The following is an 18242-nucleotide window of genomic DNA, read 5'->3' as shown; positions in this document are numbered from 1 at the left end:
TAGATCCAAGCCCTGTTTCTGTGTAATTAGTCAACTGAAACACATAAAAATTGACGGGTGTTATGATTTTATTAGCAAATTTTGGAAAATTAACAATTTCCAAGCCATTGTTGGCCCTCGTCCAAGATTTCCCTGAATAGCTCCGATGTCTGACGAGGGCCGACACATGTTTCTAACAGTATGCAGGACAACGCTCCGACATCAGAGACTGTTCTGCATATGTATGTTACAGTATACAGGACAACGCTCCGACGTCAGAGCTATAAAGAGAAATCTTAATGTGAGACGACGGCCCAGACTGGAAAGGGTTAATGGGAACGAGTTGTGAGACATTAGGCACCCACTTTTTTTTCTAACCTGTCAGCCAGGATGATAAGGGATTCACAGGGGTGATGATCAAGTAGATCATCTGGCAGCATCGTCCTAGATAACAGGTTGGTGTGGTGGCTTGTCGTACCTGTTTCTCAAGAAAGGATAACCGTTTATGGTCCATCTCCCAGTTGTTGCGATTCCAGTTGTTTTAGGATGTGAACAATGATGTGAATGGATCCTATGATAACACTATCACTAAAGCACATTACAGGAAGAGTTTTCATGGGGAAATGGTTACAGGTGTGTTTTTCAGAGGTTGCTTGTAATGTCACTTGTTAGCAACTGTACAAGAATAATGCACCTATGTTAACTGCTCAATGAGCTTTGTAGATCTTGCAGGAGTTCTTATATCCGTAGTGCAATGAAACCTTGAAAGGAAATACCTGGAAAGCTTAATAATCAATAATACAATAAGACAACGAAAAGGAGGAATCCGAGCATCGGGCATGAAGTAACATTTCAAATTCTCTATTCTATCCATTAAAATCAGCAGCATGTGTGAAGAAGCTCCGGGATCAGCATATACACGGGGATTGGCATGTAGAGAACTACGGTCAGCATGTTTCTGCCTTGGAAGTCCTTATCCTTGACCACCAAGCCTGAAACGCGTTAACTACCAGTCCTCTGTGTATATTGCTTATTCTCTTGCTATTGCTTCTTTGCATGTGCTGCTGATTCCAATGGATGGGATAAAGTATCTTACTTCACATGCAGTGCTGGTTTACTTTTCCTTCTCCTGGCTTTATTTGGAGTTGCCTGGGTGCTGAGCCATGTCTAGGTCAGCAGGTTATCTCGCACCATTATACACATAGTACAACCAGATTGATTTATATACAAGAAAATGGGGTAAACTTTGGACGGTTTCCATACTATGTGGTATATTCTTTAAACTCTCTGTAAAAGTTGGACAATAAAGGAGAATAGAAAAATGTGAATGCCTTTTGGATAAAGCTCTAATAATTGCACATATTATGTGAATTGCAACAAATAAGATTTACTTTGAACTGAAAAAGGAACATCAAATTTATGGAAAAAAAATGGATCCTATACAACATTCATTTCAGTACTTGGCTATACATTACAGTGACTATAAGCACCAGAATGATGGAAATGTTAAAAGGAAAATAAGAATTGTGAACATGGCGCAAGAATACAGGATGCCCCTCTATATGTGGTCACTTAGGTTTAAAGTTCACGTGATTACTAATATATAGTACTGTTAACAGAATAGCAGTAATATTAAAGGGGTTGTCCCGCGGCAAAATGAAAAAAAAAAATTTCTGCCCTTTGACCTAGCAACCAAAGGGCAGAAAATGCACAGTAAATCCTTTTCTGGCATCCAGGATACTTACCTCGGACAGCTGTTCTCCAGTGGCAGAATCTTCTTTTTGAAGATGGCGCCGCGGGTCTTCTCCCACGGTGCACCGCGGGTCTTCTCCCATGGTGCACCGTGGGTGTTCTTCTGCAGTGTGCGCTCCACTGCCGATTCCAGCCACCACATTGGCTGATCGGCACCACGTGGCGGAGGCGGAGCAACGCGATGACGCGGAGAAGAGGACGGCCGAGGGAGGAGTCAGGACGCAGCTTGTGTGCACGGACCATCCTGGAGAAGATTCGTCTCTGCGCAAGCGCGACGGTTCCAGCGAGGAGAAGAGGACTTTGGTCAGCGCCATGGCAACGGGGACGCCAACACAGGGGGGGGGACCCCCTGTAGGTAAGTATATAACTTCTGTATGGCACATATTTCATGCACGATGTATATTACAAAGTGCATGTATATGACCATACAGAAGTGTTTAGCTTTACTTTAATTTGCGGGACAACCCCTTTAACAGCTGGGATTCCATTTAGTTTTAATTATCTGAACACTTCTTATATTCTCGCAGGCAGAGAGGCGGCCGGATGCTCTGGTCCTGCGGCTGTATGAGTGTCATGGCAGCACCGTGGATACCTGGCTGCAGACCTCACTCCCGGTTAAAGACGTTTTCTTGTGAGTATATGCAAAGCTTATTACAAACTAATAGGTGTATAACTTGCTGAATATTAATGTGAAATAACTCAGTGCTGCCTTTATGTATTTAGTATATTCACAATCATTGCATAGTAGACCAAAGTATTCCTGTTTTTAAATGTTGTCGGCCATTTTCACCACTGCAGTGGAAAGGAGTCGATGCCTTATGTATAAAAGCCATTCTAGCAGAAGAAATCCCATCCCCGCTTTCGCTTTCAGACCTGCTCTGGATAAAGTAAATCTGTCCTTTGGTTGGGTTCCTGGGCACTTCTGAAGTGATTGCTGCTTGCTTATCTTTTAATCCTTTAAGGACCAGACACTTTTTAGGGATTTTACCCATGTGGTGGTTTTACTACCTTATTTTTTTTCCTTCAGCTACCCAAATTATTTTTGCTGCCTTTTTTTCCCGTGACATAAAGGGCTAATTTTTTTTCATATATTTTTTTTTTTTCTCTGACCCTTTTTTTCGGTGTTTAGTTTTATTGGGGGTAAAAGGTAAAAAAAATGTTGTGTGTTTTTTTCTTTTCTTTTTTCTTTCTTTTAATGAGTATATTATGAAATAAAGTATGGGAATGGCTTCATCATTTTGTTTTGGATATTTTGATACAGTATATGTGTAGTTTCGGATTACAGGGCACATACAGCAACTGTTTTGGTTGGCATCTGCTTTTGGTAATTTTCTTTTTTATGTCTATTTCATTGAGCGCTATGTACCTGGGAAAGGGGGAGGGCAGGAGCGGATAAAAACTGCTTCTCCCTTCTCCTTCGGGTACTCAGCTGTGACTAATTTGAGTTTATTATTATTGCAGCATCCTACAGACAATGGGCCAGTGTCTTCTTGGAATTGTGCACTATATTCATTACAAGCCCTATTCATAAATTTGTCTGGTCAAACCTGACATTTTTTTTTCTGATACACTTCTTGTTAGAAATCTATCTTTAGTAAATGAGTCATACTGAAGGTCTGTCTACACAAAAGCCTACCTGAAAACCAGAGCATTCCCAAATGAATGGTGCAGTACTCATACATGCGCACCACCACTCCATTAGTTTCAATGGGAGAACTTGAGTCCTAGGAGGACCCGCTCTTCTGAACAATACAATATGTATGTTTAAAGAGAATCTCTCCCCAGGTTACACAATCCAAACTGCATACATTATTGAATAGCTCTCTTAGACCTGATAAGTAGGGGTGTAGTCCACCCCCAAAACTGTGTTAGGATTCTAAGGTCTGAGGCAACATAGTTGAAGATATTTAGCTATTGACGTATTGGTGTGCGTAGTTCTGAAAAAAGGAAAAATTATACAAAATGGGGTCTGTGATAGTGTGTTGCATAAAGCCACCATACAGTGACTACTTAGTGGTCGATACCAGTTCTGCCCAGGCACTCTGCAGACTAGATAAGTGGATACAATACAGGTAATTCCAATTACTTTAGAGTAATGTCTTCACCTCCATCTGACAAGACTTCCACATTAACCTTTCCTGACTAGGACATTGTCTTCATTCGGCCTTACATACTATGTTACTATGTCAATCTAGTTCAGCCTGTTACCCTCCTGTGTTGTTGATCCACACTTTAAGGGTGCATTCACACGAACGTATATCGGCTCGGTTTTCACGCCGAGCCAATATACGTCCTCCTCGTGTGCAGGGGGGGGGGGGGGGGAGGATGGAAGAGCCAGGAGCAGGAACTGAGCTCCCGCCCCCTCTCTGCCTCCTCTCCGCCCCTCTGCACTATTTGCAATGGGGAGAGGCGGGATGGGGCGGGGCTAATTTGCGCCCTTTAGCCCCGCCCCCATCCCGCCTCCTCTCATTGCAACTAGTGCAGAGGGGCGGAGAGGAGGCAGAGAGGGAGCGGGAGCCTCAGTTCCTGCCCCTGGCTCTTCCATCCTCCCCCCCCCCCCCCCCCTGCACACGAGGAGGTCGTATATCGGCTCAGCGTGAAAACCAAGCCGATATACGTTCGTGTGAATGCACCCTTAGTCTGCAGTACGTCCACCTGAAAAAATTACAAGACCATTAAACCCCATGTGTACCAACAGCAAGCGTCTAGTTTGACTCATAAAAGGTTAATTTACGTGATTGTGAACTTTGCCTGAAACCCCAGGCCTAGCCATTGTGGTGAGAACGGAGCTGTCAGCTTCCTAAGGAATCGGCTTAGTGCATAAAGAGCACTGGCCTGACAAACTATTGATTAGTTGGGGTCCCATTTTGTAGAGCCCCGCCGATCTCCTATTGTGACCCATCTTAAGGATAAGTCATCAGTAGCTTACAACTGGAAAAACCCTGAAATATGTACTGTTATATAAGAATAAACCTAACAAAACTGTTACATTGATAGTTTTTCTTATGTTTGTGATAATAACTTTACAGCCCTGCAATACCTAATATAAACTAAGGTACCTGTTGCATAGATACATTAAACTACAATAAAGTTCACTTCTCTGCATTATTTTGGTGCCTACTTGTCCAAATGGGCCACAATGTAACCTGCCAGAGTATCAGTATTGTTTAAAGCTATTGTTCTTGTCTCAGGTGTGACCTCCTGGAACATCCACAGTGCGACCAGCCACTTGTGTTCGAGGACCAAGGCCTGAAACTTTCCTTTACCCCATTCAAGGTGCTATCGCTTCTCTTGGTTCTGCAGATATAGCTTCTTACTAAACACTAGAATATTCCAAGTGATTCATGTCTTCTTAGATCTGGTATTATATGTCAAGGGCTTCCATTAAAATTCATGAAATCTCTTCTCCGGATTCTGACAGTATAGTAAAGTCTATAAAACAATTATGGGATTATCCTGTGACTGGAAGTGTTGCAGTTCGTAACACAATCGGTCAACTGCATATTATTTTTGTACACTGCAATTATCAGATATTCAATAAAGCAAATTTATACAGAACACAGACCGACTGCTCAGATTTTCATGTTGTGTTTTTCATTTAATTGTCATTTTTATATAGAAAGGACTGTTTACCTTTTCCCTTTTGGAGCATCCGAGCCCCAGATCCATGAATCCATATCAGGATTCTCTTGCTAAAACAATTTATTACTTTAGTGTTAATGATATCTAAAAGATACTTCTGTCCAACTCTGGAAAACGGAAACTTAATAGGTGAGTATAGTCAAATTACAATTTACTTCACTCTGCTGCTTGGCCATTTGGGTCGGCCAGGGTGATTTTGGGGTTATTGATGAAACCTATAGCATATTCCAGTTTACTGCTGACCGTTCTAGACTCCACCATTTTTAAAGGGTATTTTTCCTCAACTACTGAGAGATTTAAATTAAGCCAAGCTCTGCGGCGAGAAGCAATTACTCCTGGGCCATTCAATTTTAAAGCATCACAGCTCCCAACCCGACAGTCTCAGATTTTGTAGCGTTGGAGCAGCACCTATCAAGAGGAAGGGAATGAAAATAGGAACATATTGCACACAATTGCAACAGGAAAGCAGCAAAAATTAACTGAATCTGACGTATATTACTTCGATATCTATCTTTTTTTTTTTTTTTTTTTTTTATTTACTCCTGTTCCCAAAGCCATCCCAAACAGGAAATCTAGGAGAAATTATATTTATCGGTGTTCAAGTTCAAAGTTTCTGTTATAGAATATATAAATTTCTGTTATTTTTGGGTGAATCTGTTTAAGAATTGTCTATTTCCTATGCAAGCAAAATATATATATCGCATCACATTTGCATGTAAATAGAAGTTTCAAGCAACTGCAATGCAAATTATATATATTTTTTTCTACTATTCTACTTTTTTTCATGCGCGTCTTTTACGCACCTGAAAATCGAAGTGCAGAGATTCAATGCATCGCACTCCCATAAGAAATTGCAAGTTTACAAGTATGATGTCTGTATGTGTTGCCTGGACCAATATTGTACTCACCTGTGGAAATACATGCCTAGAGTATAAGAAGGGCACAGCACCCAGCCTCAGGTTGGATTTAGACTCAGCACCTGGACTCCCACTGATCAAAACTTTTGATATGTCATTATGACATTTCCAATGTAGGGTTAATGAATTTGTGACTGCAAGTTTATGGGGCTGTCTGGGACTGAACTATTGATGACCTATGTTCAGGCTATCAATAAATCATAAGGGGTCCACTGACCGGGATCCTTGCTGATCAGCTGTTCACAGGGCTTTTGCGCTCATGGCCAGACTTTGCTTTCATGCCATGTTCCCAGTTGCTTCAGTGGAAGATTTGTTTGTAATACCAGGCCTGTCCATTGCACTTGGAACAGAGCTGTCTGCTTCCTGTAGAAATCAGCCCACTGCATGAGCACAAAGGCCCTAGTGAGTAGCTGATCAGCAAGGTTCCCAGTCAGTGGACCCCCACTGTTGTACTATTGATGGCATATCCTAAGGATAGACCAGCAATGGTTAACAACGGGACAACCCCTTTAAAACAACTGCATGGGTAAACAGGTGAAATAGCAAAGTAATTTTGAAATTGTAATGTTATTTTACTAAAATCTGTTTTATTGAGTTCATATGTTACACAGAAATGATATAGAATGACTTTGTAATGTAGGCTTCATTTTCTGAATAACCTAGTAGTAAGTACAAGTCCGTACACAAGTTAAGAGCTTTCCATTTCATAGACGAATAGGTAGCAAGAATATGCCTATACCGAAACAGGAGGGCTCACATGGGAGTAACTAATCCAAAGTAATTAGTTTATAGCGATGTGGCCAGCAGTTATACAGTTCACTAGGCCTTGTGATACATGTCTCTGAGGGAAACAAAAACCTGCAGAATTGTATATTAATGGAGAAGACTGTGTGAAAAATTATATAATATGCACAGTTCCTTGAGAAATGTTAAAAGCAACACTTTTAGCTAAATCCTGCAGAGTACGTATAATATAAGGGAGGGTTAGTGCAAATAATTTAATTATTGTAGCACTGCTCTGGCCCTCTAAACTACAGTATGTATAAGGTGATCGAGAACAAACAGTATATTTCACATGAAACACATTGCATACTAGATGCACAACAATCAATAATGTAATTATCATTTATTAATGTGATGCTATATTTCTTTGCATCAGACATGCGAGGGGGTCCATTATGTCCAGTCATTATCCATACCAAATTTTTCCCAGAAACCTGCGTGATTTTGATACAAATACTCAAGTCAGTCAATCTGAGCTGGGGAAATCTAAAACCATTTCTATATCTGTGTCAGACTGCATTCAGAGTCTTTGGTGTAGACCCAGCACAAAATAGCTGACATAGTACAGCATGCTGGAAGCCGTACAGACCCCATTCAGATCCGGCATGTATTGGATCTGGTGGTTCTAGTATTTTCATTGTTCAGTTCTGAGCATGGAGCCGAACAACAGAAAGGGAGCAGAAGCCACCGGCGCAAGTGTGAGCGTGCCCTAAAACGGTAATCAATAAAGTATTATGTCAAGCATTTTTCTATGTAAGGAAACCAATGGCGACAAAATAAATATTGGTGTAGGATCATATATTCAACTACAGTTTCAGTTTCTTTTCCAGAATACTGTTGTAAATGTGAGGATCCATTGGTTTGTATCGCTTTTCAGTCTCCTCCAAGAAGTACAATGGATCATTTATAGTGAGCGGATTAAACCCCTCTTTAACCAGTTCCACTTTACGCTGTTTGTAGGTTCCAGTGACTTCAATAAAGTCCTGTAGATGTAAGCAATACTAAATTAGACATTATAGTTTAAATAGGTGCTTTCATTACATGACAGATGAAGAAAATGTTTGTCTGAAGTCAACCACTAGGTCGAGGTTGACAACTAGTGTTTGCTCACAATGACAACTGAATGGAATCGAGGAACTTGTATTGTAGGCTGCAGAAGACATATGGGTCAAGATTTTGGGCTCAAAGCCAATTTCAATGTGTGTTTTTTTGAATGAAATGCGGTGCATTTAAAAAATATCTGCAAAGCTGTCTGTAACCTTTAAGTAGGTGGTCAGATTGTACAGAATTGTTTTCCGATATTAACTCCTATTTGGGTGCTCCTAGACAGATACACTGTTGTCATTGAGACCTTGGCAGGATTCAAAGGAATTTTCAAACACTCCAACTACATCATATGGTTTTATTAGTGCAAATATACATGAGCAGTATGTGTACATTGTCTTATTTGTAGTGCAAGGAGATGGTGGATGAAACCAGAGAAAGGGCTGTGCACTATGCATTACAGACTAAAGCCAGTATTAACTGACTGCTCTACCAGGAGAGATCTTTAAAACAATTATTAAACAGCATGTATGCAAGTACTTGGATGAGAATGGAGTAATTAACCAGAGCCAGCATGGGTTTGTAACAAACAAGTCATGCCAGACAAATATAATTTCCTTCTATGATAGAATCACCGACTGCGTTGATCAGGAAAATGCGGCAGATACAGTATAGCTTGACTTTAGTAAAGCATTTAACATAGTATCTCATACCATACTTATTGAAAAAATGACCAAATATGGGATTGACAAGGCAACTGCTAGGTGGATTCACAACTGGCTGAGTGATCGTACTCAGAGTGGTCATAAATGGCTGCATATCCAAATGGAAGAATGTATTAAGTGGGGTACCACAAGGCTCTGTCCTGGGCCCAGTGTTGTTCAACATTTTTATAAATGATCTGGAAAAGGGAATTGATGGGAAACTGATCAAATTTGCTGACGACACAAAGCTAGGAGGGATAGCTACCACTAGGGAAGAAAGAGTATTCAAAAACATCTAGAAAAGCTTGCACAGTGGGCAGCGACTAACAGAATGGTATTTAACAAGGAGAAATGCAAAGTCCTACATCTGGGCAAGAAAAATGAAAAAAGAACATACAGAATGGGAGGAATTGGGCTAAGCAGCAGCAAAGGTGGTAAAAAAAACAAACTTGGGAATATTAATAGATCATAGACTGAACATGAGTCAACATTGTGATCCAGCAGCCAAAAAGACAGACAATTCTGGGATGTATTAAGAGAAGCATAGAGTTTTGATCATGTGAGGCAATTATCCCCCTCTACTCTTCCTTAGTCAGACCTCATCTGGAATACTGGGTCCAGTTCTGGGCACCCCACTTTAAAAAAGACAAACTGGAGCAAGTTCAGCAAAGAGCCACCACGATGGTGAGTGGTCTGCAACTCATATCCTATGAGGAATGGTTGAAGGATCTTGGAGCTTTATAGCTGTCTACAAATATCTGAAGGGCTGTCACGCTGCAGAGGGATCAGCCCTATTCTCATTTGTACAGGGAGAGACACAAATTAGATATTAGAAAAAGAAACTTTCTGACAATGAGGGTGATCAATGAGTGGAACAGGTTACCACAGGAGGTGGCGAGTTCTCCTTCAATGGAAGTCTTCAAACAGAGGCTGCTGGAATGATTTAGTGAATCCTGCATTGAGCAGGGGGTTGGACCAGATGACCCTGGCGGTCCCTTTCAGCTCTTACATGCTATAAATCTAACCATTTCTGATCTAGTTTCCCTGCCGCCCGCACACTCCCCATCTCTTATTTAATTTGGGTGAGAAAGCGCTTTGTGGATTCCTTGGGATTGCACAACAGACACACATAAAAACTAAGTGTCGGGTCTAATGTCCACCGGTGGATTTTAATTATAAATGTCTCTTGCGCGGGAGATCTGCACCTCTTTCCGCCCATAGGGATGCATTAGCATCCGCACGGGCACGGCCAGTAAAAGCATGCAGATGGTCCCCCCCCCCACCCCGGCATGCGGACCGCACAAGCGGGAATAAATTGCAGCATGCTCCATTTTCCTGAGGATCCTGAAGTCAATGGAAGCAGTTTGATGCACGGCACGCCCGCAGCTGTCACTGTGGCTGTGCCGCGGATCCACAGGAAAGCAGGGGGTTCAAAAAGGATGCGCTGGGCGCATCAGCCGACACCCCAGACGGATCCGCCGTGCTGAAGGAAGATCTGTCTGGATCCGGAGAGGTAATAAACTGTCTTCTCCTCTCCATGTCCGCGGGCACGCAGTGAAATTCAGCAGTGGAATCCGTGCGTGCAAGTGGACATATGAGGCCTCATGGTGATTTCTTGAGCAATTTTTTGAAAATGTAATGTGTGTTAGTATGTATATTACACATAGGTGTAATATATATTATATTACACTATGCAGAGAAGAGGTCCGTCATCTGAGTTCTCCTCTGCCCATGTATATTACAGTATGATCTCTCCTCCGCATACTGTAATATTATACACAGGCAGAAAATAGGTCTGATATTGGACTTTTCTCCCGCATACTGTAATATACATATACAGAAGAGAACTCTGATGTCCCAGCTCTCTTCTACATAGTGTTAGAAATGTGTCAGACCTCACCTGTCATGGGAGCTATGCAGGGAACTCTCAGTGTCAGACTACGTTTGACGCTGGATTGTAAAGGGTTAATTTTTTCATGTAAAATGCACCAAATTTATATGCTTAAAGGGGTTGTCTCGCGCCGAAACGTTTTTTGTTTTTTTTTCCATAGGCCCCCCGTTTGGCGCAGGACAACCCCAAGGGATGTGTTAAAAAAAAAAATACATATTACTTACCCGAATCCCCGATCTGCGACGTCTTCCTTCTTCTTCCTTCACCAAGATGGCCGCCGGAATCTTCACCCACGATGCACCACGGGTCCTTTCCCATGGTGCACCGTGGGCTCTGTGCGGTCCATTGCCGATTCCAGCCTCCCGATTGGCTGGAATCGGCAAACGTGATGGGGCGGAGCTACGCGATGATGCGTAGAAGGGGGCGGAGCCAGAACACCGCTCGTGCCGGACCGAGCAGAAGGGGAGAAGACCGCACAGCGCAAGCGCGTCTGGAAAAGCAAGAACACATCAGAATTAGACGGATCCATGGAGACGGGGACGCTAGCAACGGAGCAGGTAAGTGAATAACTTCTGTATGGCTCATATTTAATGCACGATGTACATTACAAAGTGCATTAATATGGCCATACAGAAGTGTATAACCCCACTTGCTGCCGCGAGACAACCCCTTTAATTTGCGATCTTGCAGCGTCTTCTCATGATTATTGGGTGTATCGGTGGATACACAATTGCTGCGGCTCAGAATGCCTCTATGACGTATGTCAATGTTACTGATTACTTGATAGACATTCTGCACATCACTCATTCTTCTCTCTCTGCAAATCGATGGTAGTCATGAAATCCCTATCCATCTTCAATAGTAGGAAACCACCTACCTGATGTCTGTGGCCAGCTTTAGTAATAACTGTATTAGCCAAAATATCTGAACAGATACAATAAATATTACATTGACAGGATCTCTCACTGATTTGTTCCAACCAGTAAATGAAAAGAATAAACATAAAATACCTGTATTCTTACGAAGCGAGGTCTCGCATAATTAGGTAAATAGTCTGTCACTTGCTTGTAGAGTTTGTCCCCATCAAATGATTCACCTTCTTTAAGTTTAATGGATACCATTCCAATTCTTCCTTCGTGATCTAAAAAGGACAAAATTCTTAATGTAACAAATGCTGTTAGGACGAGTCTGGTTTAGAAATCCCATCTTCAATTCAGAATCCTCATCTATTAGAGTGGAGAACAACTACAACGGGCATCTCTTACTCTAGAGGAGCCATCATAACGCTGCTTTTTAGAGAGACTATTTCATTACGCCACTGGTGGCACTGCAGGGAAATTAAGCAATTGCTGCTGGTGTCCCTCCATAAATTGCAGCTGATTGCTGAGGGACCCAACAGAAGGGCAGTTTCCGATCAGCTGATTATCGGGGAATGAGTAACAAAAAAGGAATGAAAAACTAATAGCACCTTGGAAAAATGTTTCAACTGAAGGAATGGGTCACCACTGCTGGCCTGCATTTTACAGCCATTGGCTGCTGGTGACTAGCTTATGCTGTAAGAAGAATTGATGACTGGCCAATGATCTAATGTTGCTTCTAATGGCAGATTTAGGGAAAGAGAGATCCAAGTATGTTGAATTTCACCATCTCTAACGCCTTGTTTTCCTGGGAGATACAGTACGTGCCTGCCAGAAGAGTCTGGTCGTAGCTTATCCCCCTCTTCCCACTGAAATTAACATATATATTCAGCTGAGCAGAGTTTTTGTTTATCGTAGAATTAGGAGAAATGGCTGTTGGTTAAATGAACATTCCGCATATGGACATCTCATAGCCAGTTAAAGGACTGGCCCCGTAAAGGAGCGGCGATATACCCCCAAACAGTTAAATTTTTAGGACTAGTTTCTAATTTTGCAAATACATCTCTATGCATATTATCTTATCCAAGAATGAGGGACGGATGGATGTATTCGACCACTGAATCTTCCCTCAAATGCTTAATGCTATAGATCAGTGATTATCACCTCCCGTCTTCAAGTTCCTCTAGCAGGTAACGATCTAAGAATATCATAGAAAGACAACACCAGTGGCTTTTTCTGATGAATTGGTCATAATTACATCACCATCCTAAAAACAGGACCCTCTGGGGCTTCTTGAGAACACTGATCTGTAGTACTAATAAGACTAGTCAGTATATTAGAGGATCGGAGCACACCTCCCTTTGTCCCAGAGAAAACCAGTTTAGTTATATATTGCATCAGTTTTCTTCTATCTTAATGGGTAATTGGTAATTATCCTAAAGCCATATAATTTAATGCAGATTCTTTACTTACTAGGCACTGGGACTCCATACACATTGGCTTCTTCAATGAAGTCGGTCATCCCTACAATATCAGCTACTTCTGTAGTTGCTACATTTTCACCTTTCCATCTGCAATAGAAGGAAATGCTATGTAGAACCTAGATGTATAGTCGTTACAATAACGTTACATTGTTTATTTTCCTATAAGAATCCCATCAGTTTTTCACCCATGTGGAAGATTATACAAATGGGATCATGACAGCGACTTGTAGAAAATTATCTCTTGAGAAGATTAGGGTGTAAGTAAAAAAAACAACAACAGGGGCTTAAAATACACGAGAGATTTATGAAACTGCCTAAAAATCACAGCTTTTCTTTCGGATTGTCTGCCCTAAAATAGAGTTTAATTTTTGTCCCTCCTACAGGTTTCTTTATATAAGTGACACTTCATACATGCATGCATTTATTGCTGTCTACAGATGATCCCACATATTCACATTGGACAGGTTATGTAGATGATCTGCATATAGGTAGACTATTATTTCTTCGGGGATCAGATCCCTGTGATAAGCAGTCAGACTCAATTAGAAGTTTGATTATCATTAGAGATGAGCGAACGTACTCGGATAGGCACTACTCGTCCTAGTAATGTGCCTTATCCGAGTACCGCTGTGCTCGTGCTCAAAGATTCGGGACGCGCTGCGGAGCGGGGAGCTGCAGGGGAGAGCGGGGAGGAACGGAGGGGAGATCTTTCTCTCCTTCTCTCCCGGCCGCTCTGCCCCGCTCCCCGCTGCGACTCACCTGTCAGCAGCGGAGCGCCCCGAATCTTTCAGCACGAACACAGCGGTACTCGGATAAGGCACATTACTCGGACGAGTAGTGCCTATCCGAGTACGTTCGCTCATCTCTAATTATCATACATCTAATGTAATGTGTCCTGCAGCGGTATAGTGCACCTGTCCTATGTGTTTAATATGATTGCCAAGCAGCTGTATAGCACAGGTGCAGTTGTGTATTCTACAATTTCCACTAATAATGGGGTCAGTTGGCTGAAAATACAATCTTAAAAACGCCCCAATCTATTTAATCCACCACAGAGAGTTTGCAAACCGCTAACCGGTGGAGATTATATTAGGTTTTGAAATAAAATGTAAAACTCTGATTAGTTCGATATCATGCAAGATATTTAGGCTTCATTCACATTATTTTTAGTTTTGTTTTCCTGCTCCGTTATGAAAGCAGGAAAACGGAACCCCTTGGCTGAACGGATCTGCCATATGGACCCCATTGAATATAATGGAAGCGGATCAAATTCCATCTGGCATTTTACAGGACAAATAGCACTGCAAGCAGGCGTCAGTTCATCCTGTACTTTAATGGAATTCAAGGACTGAGTCTCCCAATGGGACATCCAACACTGATGAGAGCGAGGCCTTAAAACTCTACACGTGAAGTAAAGCATGTATTGCGTAATCCCACAAGCCCTATACAGATTAACAGGATTGTCACGGAGATTTCTGCAACAATATAGCTTAATCGATTTGTATGGGCAACAAGGCCATTTTTCATATGAGACAGTTTGATTATATGAGGCTGAAATTTATATGTACAACTGCAAGCAATTATCAAATAGTTTAGTAGAAGCAGTAATATTCCATTATTTAGCATTTCCACTACAATTTAAGAATCCCCCCTTATTATTAAATTGGAAATTAGAACAAAGAAAATGTTTATTTTTTCTTCTACTGAAAGAGAGAAAGGGGTTCACTTCTTAAAAAATTATGATTATAGTTCTATTGTAGCTGCTGTCTTTGTAAAATGGTCACTTTAGCTATGCAGCGACTAATAGCACATTACTACTTTGTTAGTGAATAGTGATGGTACATACGTAGAAAGAAATAGTTTAAGGCTTCATTCACACAAGTGAGTTTTAGATCCAGAATCAATACAATTTAATGGGACTTTTCACACCAGCAATGCTTCTTTTTCATAGACTGGTGGTCCATGTAATAAAAAAAAAAAAAAACACAGCAAGTCTACGCTGGTCTGGTTCATGGGTGAAAGTAGGACATGCACTTTCCACTCTCCTGCATATTGAACAGCACATGGATGGGGTGTCTGTGTGTTGCCCAATGCGATTTGTGTCAGGAACAACTTGCACTCGGTCATTTGAATGTGGCCTAATAGTTTACCCGCAGTTGCTAAGGAGTTATTGCAGAAGTGATATGCCAGCCACTACTGAACAGAACCAGGGATGTAACTATAGAAGATGCAGGGGATGCGGTTGCACCCGGGCCCAGGAGCCTTGGGGGGCCCATAAGGCCTTTCCTCTCCATATAGGAAGCCCAGTACTATGAATAAAGCATTATAGTTGGGGGCCCTGTTACAGGTTTTGCATTGGGCCCAGGAGCTTCAAGTTACGCCTCTGAACAGAACAATGTCAATATAGCTGCTAACTAAAAAAAAAACAATTCTGATTGGTTTGTGTGGCAGATTTTTAGCCATAGCTGACCACAGTCGGCAATATTTACTTTCATATGCAGCAACACACTTGATCAACATCTGCCAGTAGAGCATAAAACATGGACTGTATCAGTGACCCAAATTATTCTGAAGACAGATGGCGCTTTCACTACTGCAAGAAGGGTGTTTCCATCTTACCGAAATGTATCTCCAATACGATCCTGGAAGAAGATAAAGCCTTGCTGGTCTATCATTAACAAATCTCCTGTGTTAAAATACAAATCTCCCTTTTCAAACACATTTCGAAGTCTCTTCTTCTCCGTCTGCGACTCATCTCCTGCGTATCCCGCAAAAGGATTGGTCATTGTAATTTTAGATATTAGCAAGCCAGTCTCTCCTGTAAATAAGTGGGAAGAAGCAGAGTAAATCTGTATTTTAATAAGAGTTTTGATCAAGTACATCCATCCTGTTTTGTGTCCAAATCAGCTATGCAGGCCTAGGTGTTGTGGTAATCACAGGCTACATAACTAGCCTGTAGGCTCTGTACATACCGCTGTCATAATGCTCTCTGCAGGAGCTGGAGATGTAGTGGCAAGAGCAAGATCAGATCCCTTTCTGTGAGATTCTTAAAGATTACCTTGGGGAGGGCTTTCGTAAAGACTTGATCCTGTCCTTGGCACTAGATATGTGGCTCCTCCACTGAGCTGTATTACGGTATGTGCCCAGAGCCTTCAGCCACTTTCACATAGAGGGGTTTTGGTCAATGTTGTATTTTTCATGAGCATTTGTAAGCCATAACTAAAGCGCATCATAAACAGAGTAAAGTATAATGGAAAGATTCATATCTCTTAAGGCTCCTGCACACTGCAGAGACAGATTCCGCATACGCGGTACAGATTTTTTTTAACCACTACTGCGGAAGGGCCGTGGATCAGATGGCTTCCATTGACTTCAATGGAAGGCCTCCGCGTGGAATCTGCAGGAAAAAAAATGGAGGATGCTTCGATTTTTTTCCCTACGCTTACGCAATTGCTTTTTCATAAGTGTGGAGGAAGAATTGATTTCCTATAACATGTTATGGGTGCTATTTGCTGTACATCCGCGGAGCGGACGCCCACCACAGATCCCACAGCAAATATCTATATGTTTTAGAGCTAATCCTGATAGTGGTTTACAAATACTCATGCAAACTATGATTGGGAGAAAGTGGCCTTAGCCTGAATCTGCAGTTCTCCTTTTGCCTACTGGCTTTGGGTTTGCAAGATGCAAACGAATTGGTTTGAGTTGCATTGCCAATGACAGAGACCAGAGTGGCGGGGTTTCCAAAATAAATACACTTTATTCATCTTAAAAACATTTTATAAACAAATGAATAAATAATAAGTAATAGACCCTCAACCCTATTAATACAGGGAATTCTAGGTCCTGAGCCTGTTCACTGGGGCAGTACTTGTCTGTATCGTAGTTTCTAAAAAACCTTCACAGTTATAGACACCTTTTAACATTTCTAAGTTTATTGATAATGGATTAAAATAGACTTGGGCTGACACAAACAAACCAACAAAAAACACTATAAACAGATAGCCAGCACATAAGGGTTATACACTCACTGATTGTAGTCAGTTTTTGCTCTCAGTCAGCCCTATTTTTGATCCTCCAACAAGATTCTCATTTTAATAGCATCTTGGTATTCTTAGATGCACATTATATGGTTCCCGATAAAGCGTCAAAATTTGATGTAGAAACGCGTCAAACCTTTTTAGAAGTTAATCCTCAACCAGAACCTGTATTAGTACCTAGTTAAATTACTTGAATGATCCAGGCGAGGAATACTAGTTTGAACTTATATCAATTAGAGAGAAATACATGAAATGATAGTTTGTGTACAACACCCAGCCCACTCACACTGATCCACTAACACACTTAAAGTAAACACCCCTCAAATGCGAACCTCACATGCTCGTCTCCACGACTTCACCAGAGCAGCACCCATCCTCTGGAACACTCTACTGCAAGGCATCCGGACAATTCCCGCACAAAATTTCAGACATGCCTTAAAAACGCATCTCTTCAGGGAAGCATACTTAACCCCCTGACCTAGTCCTCTGCGCCTCCCTATGGCTCCCCACACCTTCCACCCTGCCTATTACATACGACCTCTACCCCTGCACCTCCTTACCGCCTCACCCAGTTTGCTTTCTAATAACTGATTTTCACATGAAATCCCCTACTGCCTGTGTTCCCCCATGCCTCGCTTCCCCCCCCCCCCCCCGTACCTCCTGTACCACCCCCACCCCAATTGTTTCAAACTGCTTGTATCTCACATTGTAATTGTTGTATTGTCTGTATTTCTCCCATGCTTGAGAGCGCTGCGGAATAAGTTGGCACTATACAAATAAAGATTATTATTATTAGTTTGCCTTCTTCTGGCAGGTGTTTGATGAATTTACGTGTCGCAATCTACACGGTTTTCTCACACATTAAGCACAATCCTGCTAATGATATCCTAATTGAAATCCTCTCTCATGACAGGCCCTATTAGGCTGTTGTAGAGACTTTTTCACTGAGATCCAGCTACCGGGACTAACCTCTACTTGCTGTGGCGTGCATTCTTTGTGACGACCCAGTAAGCACAAGAGATTCCATGTTTTGTAGTGTTTTTTTGTTGGTTTGTTTGAGTCAGCCCAAGTCTATTTAAATCTATTATCAATTAACTTTTAAAGGTGTCTCTAATAGAGATGAGCGAGCGTACTCGGAAAAGCACTACT

At 41.7% G+C, this 18242-nt stretch overlaps 2 protein-coding genes across 2 annotated transcripts in view; one reads left to right on the top strand and one right to left on the bottom strand.

Moving 5' to 3' along the window:
* The window catches only part of MAN2C1 (mannosidase alpha class 2C member 1), a 48763-nt gene extending 43474 nt beyond the window's left edge, over positions 1 to 5289 (top strand). The window contains exons 25-26 of the mRNA XM_066592459.1: positions 2259 to 2362; positions 4923 to 5289. Coding sequence (XP_066448556.1) covers positions 2259 to 2362; positions 4923 to 5040 — 222 coding nt within the window. The 3' untranslated portion in view covers positions 5041 to 5289. The remainder of the gene's footprint in view (positions 1 to 2258; positions 2363 to 4922) is intronic.
* Positions 5290 to 7792: 2503 nt separating this feature from the next.
* The window catches only part of LOC136610070 (long-chain fatty acid transport protein 2-like), a 31900-nt gene continuing 21450 nt past the window's right edge, over positions 7793 to 18242 (bottom strand). The window contains exons 7-10 of the mRNA XM_066589337.1: positions 15673 to 15871; positions 13043 to 13140; positions 11723 to 11853; positions 7793 to 8056 (exon numbers count right to left, since the gene is read on the bottom strand). Coding sequence (XP_066445434.1) covers positions 7880 to 8056; positions 11723 to 11853; positions 13043 to 13140; positions 15673 to 15871 — 605 coding nt within the window. The 3' untranslated portion in view covers positions 7793 to 7879. The remainder of the gene's footprint in view (positions 8057 to 11722; positions 11854 to 13042; positions 13141 to 15672; positions 15872 to 18242) is intronic.

This window comes from Eleutherodactylus coqui, chromosome 2 (genome assembly GCF_035609145.1).
Source record: "Eleutherodactylus coqui strain aEleCoq1 chromosome 2, aEleCoq1.hap1, whole genome shotgun sequence".
In the NCBI taxonomy this organism is placed as follows: domain Eukaryota; kingdom Metazoa; phylum Chordata; class Amphibia; order Anura; family Eleutherodactylidae; genus Eleutherodactylus; species Eleutherodactylus coqui.
Note: the sequence above shows the minus strand (reverse complement) of the source record. Positions and strands in the feature narration are given on the sequence as shown.